The following is a 21,974-nucleotide window of genomic DNA, read 5'->3' on the forward strand; positions in this document are numbered from 1 at the left end:
ACAGATGGAGCTTCACTCACTCACCCACCACTCACCTCCTGCTGTGCAGCCCAGTTCCTAACAGGCTACAGATTGGTGCCAGTGTTACGGATTGGTAACAGGGACTGGGGACCCCTGTTCTAATGTATTGCAATCTTCCTTTAGACTTAACCCTAGTGGTTATTTTTTAACACCTTGGATCTGCTCTCTTGACTGGGACATTTGCTCACTTGCTAGCCAGGACATAGTGAATTCAGATACTACCAAACAGAATTGGCCTCAGAATTCATCGTAGATCCAAACTTGACAGAACGAAGAACAAAAGTACGTAAATGCTCACCTACGGTTGCAGAGAGATTTGAGTAGGCAGAGTCATTGGAATACACAAAGGTAGCATTACGGGAAGGAAGCACAGTGAGCTTGTGGGTTCGGGACGCTGGGTGAAACAACAAAAAGAAAAAGCACAGCGAGTGAGTGAGACAAAAGACAAATGGGACCAACATATCTCTCAACCTGCAGCAGGCAGCAGGAGGATGATTCTTTCATCCAAGAGCACCTGGACTTTCTCTTTGGACCGCACATCTCCCAGCCTCCACCACCCTTGTTAACTTTGGTCAGCAGCTCGGCCACTCCAATGACCCCACTCAGCTCACACGCCAGGGCGTGATGGCTGCTGAATTTGGCCACGTGTGATAGTTCTAATTTTCCAGCTTCAACCCCTATGCGGATACTTAGTTGAGAGATATGAAATTGAACTTGGCCACTTATAACACAGGCTCAACAAAAGGATGAATGGTTATGATGTCACAAGAACTGATGAGACACACACTCTACATGGAAACAACTGCGTGAATGATGACAAATGGACAAAACGACGGAGAATTCGGCAACAAACGACAAAGCTGCACATCCTCCAAAGGCTTGCCAAAGCCATTCGCCTGTCCCCAGCAGCTAAATGTGCTGATGGGGTCAACTCTTTTCTTTTTTCCCTTAAGAAGCCTGTAATCAAATTGAAATATGCCAGCATCGCATTACAACCTAGAGAATGCATCCAGCAGGGAAGTGCAGAGAAACCTTCCACATTGCAGTGCTCCAGGACAAACACGGATCTATTAGAGCTTTACTGGAAGTCGATACATTCAGGGAACAAAATGCAGCCACAGTGTGTAACTGTATCTGTAATTGTATCACCTTAAGAGAAGAATTTTTCATAGGTAAAGGTTTCAAAGCACCAAGAGTTACTGCTTTAAGCCACCACAGTGAGTTCAGGTATAGGGGTGAGGAGAGCAAGACACTGATAGTTATTCAAGCTCTTGTTTGAAAAAACTCCTGGCATTTTCATTGCTGGGTCCTGGAACAGTGAACTGTTTCAAGAAGACAGCTCCTCTTGATGAAATGACCCCCCTTCCACGGCTTTAAAATAAAGGCCTTCGAAAAAGAAAACTAGAGGCCAACAAGGGAACGTGGTTTGTTTGAACCCGAACCGGTCATGAAACAAACTTACACAGGGGCTTTCTCTGCCCTGCCAGGCCAACCGTTTGGAAAAGACATCTGGCTCTAGGGTGGTTTCCAAATGTGACCATATTGCCGCCCTATAGGCAGGCGGATGAGAGCGATGCTGGGCAGGCAGCGTGTGGCACCCACGCAGGTGCCCTTCACGGAGTGCGTGCTCAACTGCACCTCACTCTGAGAACACCAGCAACAGAGGCAGCACTGATGGTTCTCAGTGTGCAAATTTTAAGGAAGCATTTCAGAAGCTTCAGCAGTAATGTCCAGCAACACATTAAATCATAGGAGTAAGGAAAATGCTAGTGTGCCAGTGTGGAAAGCACAGTCACCGGCAATACATGGTTTTAAAAATAAAATGCCTCCCACGGAACCAGAACAGGGACGACCAAAGCACATGCTAGGATTGCTGTACGGCAAACCCTCGCCGCACACATCAGCCATCTGACATGATCAAGGGCAATCAGTAAATAAAAATGAAAGGGAAAACCGTCCTAAGTCATACAAAGCTTACAGTTTTTAAAAAGTCCTTATTAGAAAGAGAAAAAAAAAATACCCAGGAAGGTATGAGGTTTCTCTTACCAACAAATGTCTGAATTAACTCAAATACAGACTATTTGGAATTGGGTCTCATTGGAAACGTCTTAGGTGATGCTCAATCTTTTCCAATGGAGCTGATGTGTGGAGAAGCTGATTGGTAGATGGGGATGCATTTGCTGAATGAAGCATAGGCCCTTCAAACACGTGAGTTGGTCTTTGTTGGCCTTTGACATCTGCTTCAGATAGGCCCCTGCTGTGGCCAGCGTGCAGATGACGCCAGTCCATTCAACCTAGAAAATAGACACCTGGACTTGCATATAGAGGCATCCTCAGGCCAGCTTCTGTTTCAAGGTTGTTGGGGAAAATGCACATTTTAATCATATTTTGAATCAGGAATTCTGCCATTCAATATGTAATAGCTCTCTCTATAAAAATTCTAGTAAAATACTTTGCGGCCTGGCACAGTGGCTCACACCTCTAATTCCAGCACTTTGGGAGGCCAAGGCCAGAGGATTGCTGAAGCCAGGAGCTTGAGACCAATCTGGCAACATAGCAAGACCCCATCTCTACAAAAAATAAAAAGCTTTGAAATAATTATTATGGGAAGTTACACAAGTATTTGTTCATCTCTATCACCCTGGCTTGAAAGCAGATTCTGTCCACATCTGTTCTCCTGATGGCCCTGGGATTCCCGGGCCCACAGCCGCTCTCAGCACCCATGTCCCTCAGTGGCCCTGGGTTTCCCAGGCCAGCCGCTCTCAGCACCTGCATCTCCTGATGGCCCTGGGTTTCCCAGGCCCACAGTCGCTCTCAGCACCCATGTCTCCCAATGGCCCTGGGTTTCCCAGGCCAGCCGCTCTCAGCACCTGCATCTCCTGATGGCCCTGGGTTTCCCAGGCCCACAGTCGCTCTCAGCACCCATGTCTCCCAATGGCCCTGGGTTTCCCAAGCCAGCCACTCTCAGCACCTGCATCTCCTGATGGTCCTGGGTTTCCCAGACCCACAGCCGCTGTCAGCACCCATGTCTCCCAATGGCCTTGGGTTTCCCAGGCCAGCCGCTCTCAGCACCTGCATCTCCTGATGGCCCTGAGTTTCCCATGCCCACAGCCACTCTCAGCACCCATGTTCCCCAGTGGCCCTGGGTTTCCCGGGCCCACAGCTGCTCTCAGCACCCGTGTCTGTACCTCCAGTTGTATCCTGAAGTTCATGGATCCCATCCACATTCTCCAGTGGCCAGTAATGGGAAGCAGACGCCAAGACCTGAAATCCTTGGGGAAAAAGAATAAACGTTTTAAATCATCATTAGGGAGGAAAGAACTAAAGGGTAAGAACCGCTTAGCATACGCATTATGGGGGAAGAGTAAGAGGATCACCGTGGCTATGGGAGATACTGAAAGCGTATGTAATAACATTCAATACACACTCTTCGTTAGAAAAAGAAACTCTTAAATTAGAAGCTGGTAAATAGTTCCTTAACTGGACAAAACAGGGTAAATAGGAATAGATGCCTCTTGTTGCATGAAAACAGAAGCCACTGTGCTTACTTGTGACACACTAGAAGCTTGCCCATTCATGTCAGGAACAGATAAGAATGTTCCATATCCTTCTGTTATTTATTATTGTTTTAGAGTTAATATCTAATGCAATCACACTATAGAAAAAAATAAGGGTAAAACCATTTTAAAAGAGGAGAAAACTAACATGAATGGTCTGCCAGGCACTGAGGTCCTCAACAAACACTTCCTCATTTCATGCTAACAATAATCTGTAAGAGAATTGAATTCTTAACCTATTCGAAAAGACAAGAACTGAAAGTCTTGCACAAAATCACACCGCCAGCTCGTTGTAGACACAATACTCACAGAGTAAGCCTTTCTCAATTTAGTCCCGGTCATTCCATTTTCCCTCTATGCTTCCTCCAGACTCAGCATTACTCAGTTCGAAATTTCCTTCATGATCCTTGTACTTGGAGTAAACATAACTTTATGCAGGTATGTTATTTTCTATTCTGGTCTTCTCTTTGAATGCTCTATGAATTATTTCTTGGTTTCTATCTAGCCCTCATAATTTGACTTTGGGTCACATTCTCTTGAGTGGCTGCCCCATAACAGGTGTCACCATTCTTCTACTAATGGACAATCAATAGCTTCCATCCTTACTCGTACAGGTGGCACTGATATGAGTGGCTTTATGCAAACAATTTTAGTCTTCTCTGGGATTAGTCTCCGGGATGCATTCCCAGAAATGGGAATAATGGTTTAGATGACTCAACAATAATCAGCTGCCCCAGATGACTGCTAGATCATAGAAAAGTACCAACTAATAATATTTATGTTATTCCTTGTTTAAAAAAAAAAAAAAAAGTTGGGCGCAGTGGCTCATGCCTGTAATCCCAGCACTTTGGGAGGCCGAGGCGGGCAAATCACAAGGTCAGGAGATCAAGACCATCCTGGCTAACACGGTGAAACCCCCGTCTCTACTAAAAATGCAAAAAATTAGCCGGCATGGTGGCGGGTGCCTGTAGTCCCAGCTACTTGGGAGGCTAAGGCAGGAGAATGGCGTGAACCCAGGAGGTGGAGCTTGCAGTGAGCCGAGATCGCGCCACTGCACTCCAGCCTGGGCGACAGAGCAAGACTCTGTCTCAAAAAAAAAAAACTTTTTAAAGAGGGGATAATAAGATCATTATTTTCAAATGATGTATGCCTGATAACCAAAGTGGAAAACTATTACAAATAAGAAAAGAATTTCGTAAGCGAAACACTATTACAAACAATAAAAGAATTTAGCAAGGAGGCTTGTACAAATTTAATATACAAATGTCAATTGCCTTTCTGTATTCCAACAATAATGCTACAAAAAAAGAAGAAAAGTTCTCATAAGTGTAGCCAACAAAACGAAAATATTTATGAACACAAGAATAAGAATTGTACAAGATTTTCATGAAGAAAGCAAAAAATAACAATTCTGAGGGATATGAAAGAACCCTTGAATGCATGAAGGATTCAACCCACTGGAAAAGCCGACTCAATGTCATCAACTATCCTTTAATCTATGCGTATTAGGAAATCTGTTGTGAAAATGCTGAGGGAATTTCTGTGGGGGAGATATATGATTATGGAGTTTATATAAAAAATAAGCAAGAAAATCTGGAGAAGAAACAGAAGAGGATAAAGAGAGAAGATTCACACTCACAAGGACACACACATAAAACTACAGCATAAAACTACAGCCATGAAGATGGCTCATTGCGACTCACGGATACACAGTTCAGTGGGAGAAAAATCCGCAAAGACGCCTACGCACCTACGGAAATTTAGTCTGTGATAATGGTGGTCCTTTATTTTTTATTTACTTATTTATTTTTTGAGGAGGAGTTTCACTGCTGTCGCCCAGGCCACAATGCCGTGGCGTGATCTCGGCTCACTGCAACCTCTGCCTCCCAGGTTCAAGTGATTCTCCTGCCTCAGCCTCCCGAGTAGCTGGGATTACAGGTGCCCACCACCATGCCCGGCTAATTTTTGTATTTTTAGCAGAGACAGGGTTTCACCATGTTGGCCAGGCTGGTCTCGAACTCCTGACCTCAGGTGATCCACCTGCCTCGGCCTCCCAAAATGCTGGGATTATGGGTGTGAGCCAACGCGCCTGGCCCCAAAGCTGGTCTTTTAAATTAGAGGAGAAATATTATTCAACAAAGGCATTGGAACCAGTTCACCACCTGGAAAAAATTAAGATCCCAACCTCACTCTTTATACCAGAACAATTTCCAGATAGATCAAAATTTCCATGTAATAAAATAAAACACAAAAGCTTCTGCAGAAAACAGGCTATACATGTGACAACATACCTTTTTAAAATTTCTGTGCAGAAAAAAAAACATCAAGCAAAATCAAAGCGAGGAGTGTTGTTTATGTAATACATATTACAGAAGGGTACTGATTTCTTTTTAGAGGTATTAAACGATTATATTGGTAAAACTCCTACTATTAAAAAGAACCAACCGAATATTTTTTTTTTTTTTTTTTTGAGACGGAGTCTTGCTCTGTCGCCCAGGCTGGAGTGCAGTGGCCGGATCTCAGCTCACTGCAAGCTCCGCCTCCCGGGTTCACGCCATTCTCCTGCCTCAGCCTCCCGAGTAGCTGGGACTACAGGTGCCCACAACCGCGCCCGGCTAATTTTTTTGTATTTTTAGTAGAGACGGGGTTTCACCATGGTCTCGATGAACCAATCGAATATTGAGGCAAAGGAGATAATCAAATAGTTTAATGAAAAAGAAATAAAAATTATGTATAAATATATCAAACGATGCCCAACCTTGCTCATAAGTTTTAAAAGTATATTAAACAACAGTGAGTTTATCAGAGTTCACCTATCAGACTGGCAAGCAGTAAGTTAGCTATACCAAGCTGGCAACTTCCACCACATTTTTGATGAGAGTTCAAATCAGTACACCCCTTCTGAAGGGTAATTTGGCAATATCTATCCCAATTTTACATATACATTCCCTTTGATCTAGTAATTCCACCCCTAGGAATTTATTCTAGAGATACACTCATACACATGATCAAAGACCTCTGTGCAAAGCCTTGTTTGTTGCAGAATTTTTTAATAGTATCAGAAACCTGAGAACAGCCTAAATGCTCATCTACAGAGAGCTGGCTAAATAAATATGGCACATCTACACTCTGGACTGGATACAGCTGGGACGCACACTAAGGTTCATCAATGCACTGAGACAGCATGTTCTTTCACTGATATTGTCTAGTTTTAAAAAATTAAGGTGGTAAAAATGTGTATACTATGAGCTATTTGTGTAAAATATAGTTGGTTCAGGGCAGGCATGGAGAAGAGAAGAGGAGAGAGAAGAAGAGAGAGATGTCTGGATAGATACAGAAACCAATACTGGTGTTTTAGGAGTGAAGAAATCGAAAAACTGAGTGCAAGGTGTAAGCAGAAGGTTCGTGTTGCATTATCTTCCTGTTCTATTTGAATTTTTCAATCTGTATTCCTTTAGAAATATTTTAAGGCTTGCTTTCACAACTGAAGTGCCATAGGTAGTTAGGAGCATACCACCATTTTCAGATAAGAACTGATACACCCCATCTAATATCTGAATTTTTGTCCACTGGGTGCCAAACGTCCGCACACATCCCGTTCATTGGTTCCGCTTTTCAGTTTGCATCTGTCCCTCCAGTTTTATGTACACAAGTTCAAAATGTAAGCCAAGAACAAAGTTAACTCTGCAACATGAGCTAAGGAGAAGTACCTAAACAATAACTTCAGGGTCGTGTTACTCTCCAAATAAAAGAGCCCTATCTAAATAAAGTAGCATGTTAGAAAGCAAGACCTGACTTCAGCTGATTTCCAGTGAGGATAGTCCTACTATTGTAACGCAATACGAAGAATCTGAAATGCAAAAATCAAAAATAATCATTTTCATTCCTACTGTGCTTTGTTTTCCCCCCTAAAATCTAGGATATTCATTTCGAAGAGGACAAAACCTCATTGACTTGTTATTCCAGTCATCCGGGAAAAAAAAATTGTAAAAGGAAATAACATCTGTTATACAAAGAACAAATGTGTCTCCAGAACCCTCGTCTTTATAAAATAACCCTGTGGACGATAAAGCCCTTCCTATTCTTTCCATTTACAAATGGTCACAATCAGTCCTGGCAGAAAGGCTAACAGAGTAAAGTGATGGTGCCTCGTTCACCCCAAAGTCAGCCAGGGTTCATAGGCGGCCAGTGATGAGAAGAGGGGGGCTGAGGCCAGAACGCTGCCTTCTCTCCACACCACCGCACTTCAGACAAGTGTACAACACCTCAGTTGCCACAGATGTTTTGCAACTAGCAACACTGACTGCAAACAAGCAATGAAGGGGCTGCAAGCTGTAACACCCGCAGGGGCCAGCGAGTCCTGAAAAGTGACTGGACAGAGTCCAGGGATGGCATCCAAGGTAGTTAACAAGCTGGAAGGCACAGTCCAGACTCATCAGAGCAGATGCTGGAAACCATCAGCTGGTACCACCAGAGTCGTAGGGCGGGAGAGGCCGAGGTGGCGCGGAAAACTGTGCTCTGTCTAAATTAAGTAGTGCCTCCTGATGCCGAAGCATTGCGGCTCTGCGGGAAGGTTTGCCCAGGATTGTCAGGTCTTCCTTTTTTTAAAGTGGAGTCAGAAATCCAGATTTTTTTAAAGCAAAATCTATCAAAATTTTAATGTTCGTATTTTTTTAAAATAAAACATTGTGTGGTGCTAATGGGATGGGCTGAACTCAGCCCAGAGGTTTCTTTTCCAACTCAAGGAGTAAAATAACTTGTAGTTCTACAAATTTCATCAGAGCAAGAAAATCTCATTCTTTTGGGAAAAAGGCACTCTGTGGCACCTTCCCATTGAGAAGGTGGCGTGAGACCACCTAGCTCTGCAACCACCTTGATTTTCACCAAACTCTCCTAAAGACTAAACGTCTTCTTAGACAGGTCGGCCAGCCAAGCAAAACCATGGCCCATTTGAGGACTCCAAAACATCCCCAGCCTGGAAAACAAATAGCAGGGGACAGAGCCAGAGAGAGAAAATGGGAGGGTGAGGAGGAAAAGAAAGAACGGGAGAGAGTGAGAGAGAAAGAGAGAGAGAGAGAGAGAGAGAAAGGGGTATATTCAGGCCCACATCACCATAGTTCTTCAGAATTAATTTATCATCCATATGTAATGTTTTATTGAGTTTGGTGTGTGTGTGTGTGTGTGTGTGTGTGTCACAGACATAAGACAGAGATGAGAGACAGAGTATTAATACTCAAAACAAGGTAATAAAACCTTTAATTTTTCCTTTTCCATTTTTCTTCCAGATTTCCCTATTCTTCCCCCTTCCCTGTTACTTATTCCTTGTGTGAGTCCAGGGAAACCTTTATCCCTTGGTTTCCTGTAGGGGAATAATCTTCGGTGTTGCACTGACTCGGTCCAGCTGGAATCTATACCACACAGAGGAACACCGGCCCCTGCTGATGGTTGGGCTGGCCTTCGTGGCTCCATCCTCCTCGGCCTCCAACACATGGAGCTCATTTTTCCTGCACAACTTTGCCTGCTGTTCCCACTGCCTGGAATGCTCTTCCCCACATTTTGTGTAGCTGGTTCTATGATTCAGGTCTCAGTTCACAGGACCCCTCCCCTCATGCCACGCCTTCGTCGCCACCACCGTCCGCTCTTTCTTTCAGGTCCTTATTTGGTTTTCTCATGGCATTTACTATTGTTTGGGATTTTTTGTTAGTATATGTGTGTTGTCTCCAAATCAGACTCTGTTCCTTGAGTGTTCTATTTACATTGTATCCCCCATGTCTAAGACAAGGGGCCTGGGAGGGGTGTGTGTGTGTGAGAGAGAGCGAGAGAGAGAGACAGACAGAGACAGAGAGACAGAGAGAGAGACAGAGAGAGAGAGATATTTGCATTTGAAATCTCCCAGATTTTTAATGTTAGCGATTTAAAAACTAACTATACAGGTAGAATGAATGATAAAATGCAAAAATAAATAAATAAACATAGACTATAATTATCTATATAATTCTAGTATTTAGAAAATCTCTATTTGCCAAATTTCCATTTCTTCAACTGGATCTAAATGTTGTTTTTTAAAATTCTATTATAAATACCATGAAGATGAGGAATCAAGTTTCCGCCATGGCCTAGCGGTTCCGACAGTTCGTTATAAACTCCACGGCACGATGGAGATCTAAGGAATGATAATTACTGTAATTATCTGCTTGGCCTCCCAGACCCCTAAATAGAGCGGGTGAAGTGAACCGCCCCAAACTTCTGGAGACGGCTGGAGCCAGCTGTGCCGTGTGCCCCAGGACCAGGACACTGCTGGGTAATGACAGGCTTTGGGTTTAAGTTCCCTTTTCCTCATTACAAATGTCATCTATACAATGGCATGCTTATAAACTTTTTAAGAATGGCCTGCAATTTATTGGCCAGTGGCATTTATGGATTCAGATTAATCAACCATCTCGGCTTCAGAAGGCTGTCCCTGGGGAATAGAGGCAAGAAATCGGGCAGCCTGGGGCCCTGGAAAAGCTTCCAGATGCAGGGAGGGGCCCGGACTCTGCCGACCCTGGATTTCCCTCTCCAAACCTACCTCCTGGCTTCCCTGTAAAGTGGGAAGGGGCTCAATAGTCCCTACGGCACCCCAGCTACGCCATTCTATAATTCCTCCAGAATGACAATCTATGGTCACAGATAAGCACAGAGTATGCAAAGGCTTAAAATGATTTCAAGTTGTTTGGCAATTACTTACAAAATGAAATACCTCTCTACATGGTACACATAAAGATCTGGCAAATAGCTGGCTACCTCTGCCAGTGTAGACAGGCAAAGCAGGTGATACAAGCCAAAGCAGCCTCCCGTGAGGCGAATGCCTGCTGGTTGGCTGGCTTTACTGATGCGGTTTACCAGATGACTCGCAAATCTTCAGTGACTGTGCATAGACAAGTCAATAAATATACAGATATTTTTTGAGACAGGGTCTCACTCTGTCACCAAGGCTGGAGTGCAGTGGTGTGATCATGGTTCACTGCAGCCTCAAACTTCTGGACTCAAGTGATCCTCCCACCTCAGCCTCCCAAGTAGCTGGGACTCCAGGCATGCACCACCATGCTCAGCTAAATGTTTATTTTTTATAAAGGTGGGGTCTCACTCTGTTGCTCAGGCTGGTCTTGAACTCCTGGGCTCAAGTGATCCTCCTGGCTCAGCCTCCCAAAGTGCTGGGATTACAGGCGTGAGCCACTGTGCCAGATATGTATTGGATGCCTCCTATGCATAAGGCACAGTGCTGAGTGCCAGAATGAGAAAACAAGAAATGATTAACAGTTGTGGGAACCTTTAACAAAATAATACAGTTTGGTGTGGTTGTGGTGGAAAGTAGGCTGGCCTTTGGAAGACCGGGTTCTGCTCTATACTGGGGACTCCTCCTTAAGGCTCCCCTAGCACCTGAGGGAACCTGTGTCCCGGTACTGACCACGCGGCTGCTGTTTTCCAAGAATCTCTGTCTGCGTCTGCCCCCCCAACTCCCCTCACGCTGTGAGCTTCTTGGGCTTAATACTGTGTCTTCTGAGCCCTGTGACCTTGAGCAAATCGCTTGGTCTGTCTGAAAGACACGCTTCTTCACCTGCGGTGCGAGGGCATGACACCACTGCAGGGCTCTTGCGAGGATGATGTGAAATCAGTGTTTCGAAAGGCCCAACGTGCAGACAAACTGGCCGGTTTTCAGGGCTGTTTGGCACTCTTTACAATGAAATACTACACATTACGGAGCTGTTCTCTCGCGATGGAAACAGGTTGGTTCTGTTGGTGTGTCTGGGGCGCCCATGCCCGTCATGAGCACTCCTGAGGAGACACACCAGGGCCAGGCTTCCTCTACCAGGGCTCCCCAGGGGCAGGCGAGCCTCAGGGATGGAAGCTGGAACATGAAGGAGTCCCCTAGATTCTGGTTCACACAGACAGCCAGGGATGGGGCTTTTCAGCAGGAAATGGGGTGAACCGAGTCTGAGATGTGGGAAAAGAAGACAAAAAGAGAGGACTGGGGCCAGGCGCGGTGGCTCACACCTGTCATCCCAGCACTTTGGGAGGCCGAGGCAGGCGGATCACCTGAGGTCAGGAGTTTGAGACCAGCCTGGCCAACATGGTGAAACCCTGTCTCTACTAAAAATACAAAAATTAGCCAGGTTTGGTGGCTGGGGCCTGTAGTCCCAGCTACTCAGGAGACTGAGGCAGGAGAATCACTGGAACCCAGGGGACAGAGGTTGCAGTGAGCTGAGATCATGCCACTGCACTCCAGCCTGGGCGACACAGCAAGAGTCTGTCTCAAAAAAAAAGAAAGGATTGGATAGGATGGAGGGAGACAGGGAGGGAGGGAAGGAAATGAGGGAGGAAAATGGAAAAAAGAAAATGAGACAGGAAACAAAGTGAGAGAGAAGGCAGGAGAAGGGGAAGAGGGGGAGGAGGAGGGGAGCAGTGAGGAGGAAGGGGAGAGAAGGAAGGGAAGGAAGGCAGGCAGCAGGATGTTTTGTTCATAGAGGACACCTAAGCATTAAGCAAAGTGTCCACCTTCACCATTATTCTAAAAAGGAAGGAAGGAGGAAGGAAGAGAAAAAAGAAAAAGGTCAAAAACATTTTGCAGTAAGAGGAGGACAAGGGAGGATGAGGAGAAAGAGAGGGACTGCCAGAACCTGGAAAGCTGAGGAGAGAGAAATCTTTCGGTTTCAAGAGCTCAGGAGGCGTGGTCGCCTTCACCGTGCTTTCCCACACAGACTCCGGGTCACCACGCCCTTCCATCCCTTTCTACCATCATCCGCACGGCCATTGTTTCTCTTAGACGGCGCCTTGATCAGGAAACATTGATTTCTACCCTAAATCCAGAGTTGGAAGAACAAAGGTTCTATATGGAACAAAGACTGAGTTCAAACTGCTCCTTCAAGTTTAGAGTCAAGAATGCAAGTGCATGTGTGTGTACATGTGTATACATAGGTGTGCATGTGTGGATGTGTGAGCTGTGTAAATGGGTGTGCACGTGTGTGGATGTGTGTGAATGTGTGAGGGTGCATGTGTGCGCATGTGTGTGCACATGTGTGAGTATGTGAAGACATGTGTGGACACGTGCATGCGTATGAGTGTGTGTGGACATGTGTGTGGGGTGTACGTGTGTGGGTATGTGTGTATGTATGTGCATGTGTGTGGACATGTGCGAGCATGTGCAGATGTGTGTAGACACGTGGACTTGTGTAAATGCGTGCACATATGTATGCATGTGTGTAGAAATGTATGGATGTGTGTAGACGCATGTGGATGTGTGTGGTCTGTGAATGTGTGTGGTCATGTGTGTAGACATGTGGATATGTGTGGACGGGTGTGAACGTGTGTAAATACATGTGTGTTGATGCATGTCAACAAGCATTGGCACATGTGGGTGTGGGTGTGTGCATGGATGTGTATATTGTGCATGTGTATCTACACATGTGAAGTGTGTGGACACTCATGTGTGGATGCAAGTGGACACATGATGCATGTAGATGTGTGGATGCTTTTGCATGTGTATGCATGTGTGTCAACATGTCTGATGTGTGTGGATGTGAGTGATGTGTGTGGACATGTGGCCGTATGTTGACACATGTAGACATCTGGGTATGTGCGTGTGTATGCATATGTGTCAACATGTGTGGATGTGTGTGATTTGTGTTGGTGTATGTGAGCATATGTTGACACATGTAGACATGTGGCATGGGGGCATGTGGACACATGTGCATGTGTGAGGATGTGTGTGGGCTCTGTATCATAAGCAGAAGTCTGGGGAGTATCCGCACAGCTTTCCTCAACACTGAGCAGCAGCGAGAGCCATGCTGGGGCCTCAGGGACCACCTGCCTGCTGCAGGACCCGGGTGCGCAGCTCTGCCTGACCGCCCTGCAGTTCGAGGGGCCACCTGTCCCCTTCTCTCAGTCCTCTCCCGTACTGGGAGAGCCCAGCCCAAGCCAGGAGGCCTGCATTCATGAGAAGCAAGGTGTCCAAGGCAGACACATCCTCTCTTTAACGCAGCGCTGCGTGTGTTTGTTCATTCCCGAGCCACAGGAGCCCTTGTTTCTTTCATTCAGTGAGTTGGCTGAGGAGAGGGGAACGAGTGGAAATGCACAGCTTCCACACCTTTTTAAAAGGAGCTCCTTACGCATGTGGACGAAAGAGAAGTGGCAGCGTCCCCACCCCTGCGTTGGTGGATGGAAGTGGTGGCGAGGTGACGATGCCTGAACATCCTGGCTTGGGGCTGCCGGGCAGCCGGAGAGGAGACAGAGGCTGAGGCACAGCCCGTGGCCCTAGACCCCAGCAGGCTCAGCCCCTGGCCCTAGACCCCAGCAGGCTCAGCCCCTGGCCCTAGACCCCAGCAGTCTCCTGGTGTTCCACCCAGGAAAGGGGCTCTCCCTGGAGGCCTGGACATCGCCCTGGGATCTGCCCGCGGGGCTGGCCTGAGCCCATTTCTGTCTGATCGTTCAAGGCTGGTTCCCAGCCAGGCGCAGTGGCTCACATCTGTCATCCCAACACTTTGGGAGGCCAAGGTGGTGGGATCACCCGAGGTTGGAAGTTCAAGACCAGCCTGGCCAACATGACAAAACCTTGTGTCTACTTAAAATACAAAAATTAGCCGGGCATGGTGGCACGGGCCTGTAATCCCATCTGGTTGGGAGGCTGAGGCACAAGAATTGCTTGAACCCGGGAGGCAGAGGTAGCAGTGAGCTGAGACTGAGATCTCACCACTCAACGCCAGCCTGGGTGACCGAGTGAGACTTTGTCTGAAAAAATAAAAATAAAAATAATCTTTTTTAAAAAGGCTGGTTTCCCATCAGAGACAGGCAGGGCCATACAATAGTGCTCAGGGAGGTGCCCAGCCAAGCTCTGGTGGGGCTGGGGCGGTGGCTGTGCTCACAACAGGCTTCCCAGCAGGGGTTCAGGCACTAGAGGGTCTTCTCCCCATCTCCTGCAACTTCCAGCAGGAAGCAACCACCCCGTGACTGCCCGCCACTCCCAGAAAGCCTGGTCTTCCCATCCCTGCCCCTGGCTGACCGGAACGTGCGCCCACACTCTCAACAGCAAAGGGCGTGTGCCTCCCTGTGCTCCCGGGAGAAGCCCCATCCTGATGCTTCCTGGTTGGTGTCACAATGGCCAAAGGAATGTGGCTCTGGGGCCAGACCAAGGGTGGCCCTCTGTCTTGAGTCCCACTCATGGGCTGCTCCAGGCTAAGCTGGTCAGCACTCTGAGGCTGGAGGTCCCAAGACCCTGCTATGGGCCAGAGCTCCAAGTGCCCCCCAGTGAAACTGCCCTGAAGACATGTGATGGGCGTGGTGGCTCACATCTGTAATCCCAGCACTCTGGGAGGCCAAAATGGGCGGATCACCTGAAATCAGGGGTTTGAGACCAGCCTGGCCAACATGGTAAAACCCTGTCTCTACTGAAAATACAAAAAAAAAAAAAAAAAAAATTAGCTGGGCGTGGTGGTGCACACCTGTGATCCAAGCTACTCGGGAGGCTCAGGCAGGAGAATTGCTTGAACCTGGGAGGCGGAGGTTTGGGCCACTCCAGCTTGGGCAACAGAGCAAGACTCCATCTAGAAAAAAAAAAGGAAGGAAGGAAGAAAGAGAGAGAGAGAGAGAGGAAGGAAGGAAGGAAGGAAGGAAGGAAGGGAGGGAGGGAGGGAGGGAGGGAGGGACAGACAAGGCATTCAAGTGGAGGAGATCCTATTTCCTGAATCACGTTTCATATGACCCAGCTCAAGGGGCCCAGAACCGCTTCTCCGTCCACCACTCGGCCGGTGAGGGGTAGCGGAGCTGCCCAGGGCCACAGCGTGTGGTGGGGCAGTGAGGTCGAGGACCAGGAGCCCAGCAAGGGCCATTCGCTGAGGCCTCAGAGATGAACAAGTGGGCTGTTCCTGGGATACCACATTAGGCAGGGAGGGGAGGGCGGTGCTCAGCGTGAGAAGGAAACACTCTTACCTGGATGGTCCTGCGATCTGGAGTAGACACCACGCACCTGCACACAAAAGACCACAGTGTGAGAGACGCTCGGGGAAAGCCTCCGGAGAAACCGAGCCCGTCTCCATCCTGGCCACTTGGGGACATTACCTGAAAGTTGTAACAAAATAGCAGCAGGCGGGAGTACCAGCAGCACAGCCGCAGCAGCTTTGCCATGGCTTTCTGGGAGGTCAAAGCTCGGAGCCAAGTGAAATTCCTGAGGGTCTGTGAGAACAGGACCTCTTAACCTTCACTTCCTTGGAAAAGGGACATTTTCACAGGTTCCGGGGGGGGGAAAAAGTTCTGTCTCCTTAAAGTTTGTGAAACGCAGCTGTTTTGGAGACCTAATGGGTGTTTCTTCCTTGTCTCAAAACTTGAGATTCTTCAGTGATCAATAAACACGTTGCGATGACCAGTGCAGCTGTGGAATGCAGGGAGGAGAAACCCAAATCCGACTCACAGTCCTGGGAAAGCAATCCCAGGTCACCACTGTGACCGCGACCTGCGCCCGGGGACGGGAGGCTGTTTGTCCTGCGGTGTTTTCTTTTTATTTCAAAAGCCTCCGTTTGTCTCGGTCAGGTTTGGTGCTTCCCTTTTCTCTGAAGAAGGTTTTGTGCGTGGTTTTTCCCTGGAGCGCCCGCCTGCTCCTCAGACTCGTCCTGCGGCCGCTCTGGAGCTCCTTCTGGTCTGGCTCAAGTTCACACCTCCGTCCCACTCTCTGGGTGGAGAGGGAGTGAGTGATGTAAGTCTCTCTCCTCAAACCTTGTTCTGTTCTCCTTCTCTATTTATATCCCCACTGCTGTGTCCTTCCTGGGTCCTAACTCCAGCCTCTTAACAACAACTGAAATATTTTCAGGATCTCAGGCTCAGAATCAAGCCAGACAGACACGGGCTGTGTGTGTGTTACTGATGCCTTCTGGTCGGCACCCTCGAAGTCAGCATAAATATTAATAAATACAAAATGCAAAACAAACCATAAACTCTGTTTAGATCTGAGTCTTGTTTGCCTCCGAGAAAGAATGAAGTTGATAGAGGGATGGAAAAGAAAAACCAGCACACCCACTGTGCCCTCCATATTAAGTGTTTACCACATTTTTCTCTTTAATCCTTTCAGACGTCAGTGAAAGCTACAGAATTAATTACAAGGTACGCTGCCCAATTATACCATACCGCATATCCCCCCACCCCAGCACCAGGAGGATGTTCTCAGTGTGACAGAAAAGAGCCCCTTCTCCAGACATGCCTCAGTTTACCCAAGACCAAAGTTTATCCTATCTATTCCAAATCCACGTGTACACACAGACACACACCCTATAATTGCAATCACAGCTATATTTGCTATGTGATTTCAGTAATACTTACCCTTCATAGTTTCTCCCGCATTCACCAGCTGTGTTTCTAGGCAAACTACTTAATCTCTCTGTTTTCAAATTCCTCATCCGCAAAATGAGGGTTAACAGTTCCTCCTCCTCGGGGCTGTAACAATAAATTAGAGGACAGATCCAAGGCTCTTCAGGCAGTACTTGGAAAATATGTGGCACTCAATAAATGCTGCTATTTTTTATTAAGAAAAATTATCACTCAGTAAATGTTAGCTATGATTATTATTAGCAAGTATAACACAACACCCAGGAAACGTTAGCTGATACAGTTATCTCAATCGTCCTGACTTTAAATGGGAATTAAGAACCCCGAATCCAGCATGCTTCCTAAAGAGGATAAGAAATGACTTCCAATCTCTGTGGGATAGAAAAAAAGAAAGTGCTGTCAAAACGTTAGGTGATTATTTTTAACTTGTGCCTGCAGCCTATAACCACTCAGATCCTCTGATAGCCTGAGCCTCTCTGTGGAGCTGGAGAAGGTTTCCAGAGAGTTCCATCTCCTAGCACTAGAGAAACTGTGAACTCCAAAGGCCCAGGGCTGTCTGTAATAACGACCTTTATCCTGTTGCTCAGGCTGGTTGGCTTCAGGGAAAACTAATTTACAACCTTTATCTCTGCCGTTTCATCAGCTCTCCAGTCCCCCACTGCCTCTAGCTGGAAGAGGTGAAGGGAGGGACAGGCAGTTGCAGATTCTTCTCAGCCCCAGTTTTAACCTGGAAGAATTCAACAGATTGCTGAATATGTGGACCTTTCCCATCTCCATGAACAAACAAAGCCAGCATGGTTTCTTTTAATCAGAAAATTGTCATCAGATAACGGGAGACACCCCAATTCAATGGCTGTAATAAAAACTAGATAGAAAACCAATTCAGCAGAGCTTGCCCTGCAGGCGTCTGCATTCATCCGCAGACTCACTCTGGCTGTCCGTCCTGGACTACAGTCGAGTGAGTGCCTCCTGCCTCATGCTATTTGCCCGTGTCCTGTCTCATACCTTGTTCAGAGGCCCAGAAGGAGAACCCACCTCCATGTAAAGCAGCGTGTCTTAAAGCCTGGAGATTTGAGGCAGGGCCTTGAGTGGTCCATGGGCCTGGAACCAAGCACCTCTGATGCCTCCGTGTGTCTCATCCCATCACCCAAACATCGGGGTGTTTGGTTCCAAACATCACCCTGACAGCAGGTCTCCCTATCCCTAAAGCTCGCCCCTGCTGTATTTTTTCAATCCCACTAACCACGATCCAATGTACTTCATATCTTAGACGTTTATTTCACTTACTGTCAGTCTCTCCCCACTGAGGCATAGGCCCCATGAGGGCAGATAACTTCTTTCTGCTTGTTCACTCTGCACCCCAGCCCTGAGGACAGGGCTTGGTACTTGGTGGGTACTCAGCCTTTCTCACTGAACCCAGCGTGGCTCTGCCTTCCCGCAGCATCGCCAAACATGCACGTCGGGATTGCAGCAAGAGGGAGTGAGGCACTTAGAGGAGGGCGCCAGGCGAGGAGAACCTGGCCGCTCACACTTCAGACCTGAACTCCTGGATAGCTGATGGGGGAGGGTTTTTCAAGGTGGAGAGGTAGCGGTTACAGGCTAAGTCCCACATGAATAATACCTGGAGGCCACACATTGGTTTGACCTAAAAAGCCAGGACAGCTTGAAGTGGGGGCCCACAGGTCGTATGGTGGGAGTATAGATTTTCTGATTTGTGACTGGTTAAGAAGGCAAGCCTTTGTCCAAAAATTCGACATCAGCAAAAAAGAATGTTAGCTCTGGCCTGTGGGCATGACCTCCTCCGGGCCCCTCAGGAAGAAAGTTAGAACAAAGAACAGTGGTGGGCCCCGAGGGGTGGATCCCAACACTTTGGGAGGCTGAGGCAGGTGGATCACCTGAGGTCAGGGGTTCAAGACCAACCTGGCCAATATGGCAAAACCCCCTCTCTGCTAAAAATACAAAAATTAGCTGGGTGTGGTGGTACATGCTTGTACTCGGGAGGCCACTCGGGAGGCTGAGGCAGGAGAATCGGTTGAACCCAGGAGGTGGATGGAGGTTGCAGTGAGCTGAGATTGAGCCACTGCACTCCAGCCTGGGCAACAGAGCGAGACTCTGTCTGAAAAAAAAAAAAAAAAAAAAAAAAAGAACATAGAATGGTGGTGCAGTTCAGCTCTCCACTCTCCCATATCTGAGGTCTGTAAGTCAACAGATCCCATTTGGTGGGGGTCCAGGTTCTGAAAAACAACTCTGGGACGTTTGTTACGATGTTATCTTTAGTTTCTATAGGGAAGCAATGAATTCCTGACTCCAACTCTCTCGACTATTGTTTCACGCTACTATTACCTTCTTGCTTCTCAAGTTGTTCACATATTTCTCAGGGCTAGCTAGGTGGCTGGAAATCCCCTTGAAGGAACCCAGGATTTTATTGTATTTGTTTATTTCTTTATTTATTTTGAGATGGAGTCTCATTCTGTCGCCCAGGCTGGAGTGCAGTGGCGCGATCTCGGCTCACTGCAACCTCTGCCTCCCAGGTTCAAGCAATTCTCCTGCCTCAGCCTCCTGAATAGCTAGGACTACAGGCACCAGCCACCACGCCCGGCTAATTTTCTTGTATTTTTAGTAGAGAAGGAGTTTCACCATGTTGGCCACGCTGGACTCAAACTCCTGACCTCGTGATCTACCCGCCTCAGCCTCCCAAAGTGCTGGGATTACAGGTGTGAGCCACAGCACCCGGCCCAATTTTGTTTTCTTTCTATGCTTGGGTGGGGAGTGCCCGGCAGGCAGCCTCACATTCAACATTCAAGTCATAGTTTTTGGCCACATGCATGTGTACTTTACTTAAGGAATGCAAAACATTGTTACACTTTGGTAAAATATATCAGACTTCACTGGCAGGATGCTAATTAAACATTAAAAATGAGACCTGGCCGGGCGTGGTGGCTCACGCCTGTAATCCCAGCACTTTGGGAGGCCAAGGCGGCTGGATCACAAGGTCAGGAGATTGAGACCATCCTGGCTAACACGGTGAAACCTCGTCTCTACTAAAAATACAAAAAATTAGCCAGACGTGGTGGCGGGCGCCTGTGGTTGCAGTGACTCTGGAGGCTGAGGCAGGAGAATGGTGTGAACCCGGAAGGGGGAACTTGCAGTGAGGCAAGATCGCGCCACTGCACTCCAGCCTGGGCGACAGAGCGAGACTTCTTCTCAAAAAAAAAAAAAAAAAAGATAGAAAGAGACTTTACACTGTGATTAGGCTCCACTCAAAATTGTACAGGGACAAAAAGTGTGACGCCAGCTGCCCATGGGAATGTAATTGGATCATTTGCAAAGCTGATGGCCTGTGCACGACAGAGGGTGTTTCCTGGTGCTGAGCAGCTCAGACGTCCCAGGAGGACAGGTTGGGCCTGAACAAAGAATTCTGTGGCGTGGCCCAAATGCTGAGGGAGAGCTGGACACGCTGTGAGCACAGGAGTCCCTGATGCCTGATTCACAGCACTCCAAGGTGCGCCTCCCTCCAGCTCAGATCCTCCCACACGCCGGCATATCTGTGAGAGGCAGCAAGAGCTGTGTGTCCATCACGTTTGCTCCTGTGGAGATGAGCAAGGCGGAGCAGTAATGCTTAAGCAGGGTGCTAGGAGGGGTGTGCAGCACGCAACGTACGTGGAAATGAACGGTGTTAGAAGCCTGGGGGTGAATTCACTGAGGAAGTCACGTCAAGGAGTTCGGGGATTCTTTCTCTGAGGGGTTAAGGGATGGAACATTCTGGAAAGAAGCCATGGAATGGACTAAAGCTCCGACGCAGCGTGCCATGGACCGTGGACGCGTGTTGTTTCTACCGGCCCAGCCTCCCCTCCGGCTCCCACCGGCTTTCCTTTTGAAGGGCGTTTCCTCCGCTGACCCGTGAGCTCAGACGGGGCTGTCAGAAGCTGCAGGTGTTGCGGGGCACTCGTGACCCAGTGGGAACGCCTCCAGCGCTTCCATACCACAGGCACTGTGATTGGCCCAAAGCTGTACACGTGACCCACTCAAAACCAATCAGTGTCTTCCCGGGGATCAATAGACTGACCGTGGGAGAGAAAAGCCTCCCTCCCCCACTGCTAATCCAGAACGGTCTTCGGTCAAGGCTGGTGATGCCCGTTTTCCCCACAACAAAGAAAATAATTACACAGAGCTGAAGATAACAAGCAAACAGAGAGACTCTAGCGTCCTAGCCTTGGAGAGGGGCAAGAGAAAACCTGATGCTGTCAGCTGAGGCCTTGGATCCTACAAGACCTAAAGCCAGCATTCCCTGACAGGCACCGAGAAATTTATGTTAGACTCAAGCAAGTTTGAGCTTGGTTTCTGTCCCTGGTGATTAAGAGTCCTGGTCAATGACACGTATTTGAGAAACCACAATTAATTATATAATCAATGAAGAGTAGGCACAAGTAGGAAAAGTGGCAGGGGCTGAGGCTGGAGAGAGTCAACAACATCATCAAGAGGGCCTGTGTACGGGGCGCCTCTCGTTCACCTCTTTAAATCTTCTCTGCCCTGCTTCTTATCCACCTACCAGTAGGATGATCAGCTCCACACTGGCTTGCACAGCTTTGATCCTGACGGTGATGCCCTCAGAAGCCAGAGCGTGCTCCACCCTGGGGTCTCGGACTAGGCAGATGGGAGGCCCAGGGAAGCCCTGCAGCCCCAGGCGTAAGCACCCAGAGACATAAGGGACTCATGCCCATGCAGTGCAGGATCCAGTGGACAAACACCCGCTTTTCTCCCTCCAGCCATCGTGGTTGCAACACAGTAGCATTTCCCTGCATTGCCGCTTCCCCACTTCTGTGTCTGTTGCCCCCGTCCCCCACTTTGACCCCCTGGACTCACACTCTAAAGCACTGCTCCCATGTAAGTGTTTGCACTGGGCTCTCCTCTCGGAGAACCAAGAACGAGACACTCTTCGGGTTAGTCCCAATGAAGCAGCGTCTGGGGAAATCCCCGGGGTCTGTTGTCTCCTGCTGAGGAAATCAAAGGCACACAAGGAGTAGGTTTAAGAGCAGGAAGTTTGATAGG

The 21,974-nt window shown here is 47.9% G+C and overlaps 1 protein-coding gene and 1 long non-coding RNA gene across 8 annotated transcripts in view; one reads left to right on the forward strand and one right to left on the reverse strand.

Moving 5' to 3' along the window:
- LOC105490534 (adhesion G protein-coupled receptor D1) overlaps positions 1-17,221 on the reverse strand; it is a 188,416-nt gene extending 171,195 nt beyond the window's left edge. For 3 of the 7 annotated variants that reach the window (XR_011608646.1, XR_011608645.1, XR_011608647.1), the window contains exons 1-4: positions 15,669-16,303; positions 15,540-15,576; positions 3,210-3,293; positions 320-415 (exon numbers count right to left, since the gene is read on the reverse strand). Coding sequence is in view for 3 of the 7 variants with exons in the window: in XM_011756278.3 (XP_011754580.2) it covers positions 320-415; positions 3,210-3,293; positions 15,540-15,576; positions 15,669-15,734 (283 nt within the window). In the remaining 4 variants the exon portion in view is untranslated. Of the gene's footprint in view, positions 1-319; positions 416-3,209; positions 3,294-15,539; positions 15,577-15,668; positions 16,304-16,919 lie in introns of those variants that run through there. The other 4 variants (XM_011756278.3, XR_011608648.1, XM_011756281.3 and 1 more) reach the window with 4 other exon arrangements.
- On the forward strand, positions 14,844-16,511 carry LOC139356597 (uncharacterized). The gene is made up of 3 exons (XR_011608649.1): positions 14,844-14,981; positions 16,137-16,299; positions 16,414-16,511. It is a non-coding gene; the product is annotated as an uncharacterized lncRNA (long non-coding RNA).
- Positions 17,222-21,974: the final 4,753 nt, after the last annotated feature.

The sequence above is a fragment of the Macaca nemestrina genome, chromosome 10, assembly GCF_043159975.1.
Source record: "Macaca nemestrina isolate mMacNem1 chromosome 10, mMacNem.hap1, whole genome shotgun sequence".
Taxonomy (NCBI): domain Eukaryota; kingdom Metazoa; phylum Chordata; class Mammalia; order Primates; family Cercopithecidae; genus Macaca; species Macaca nemestrina.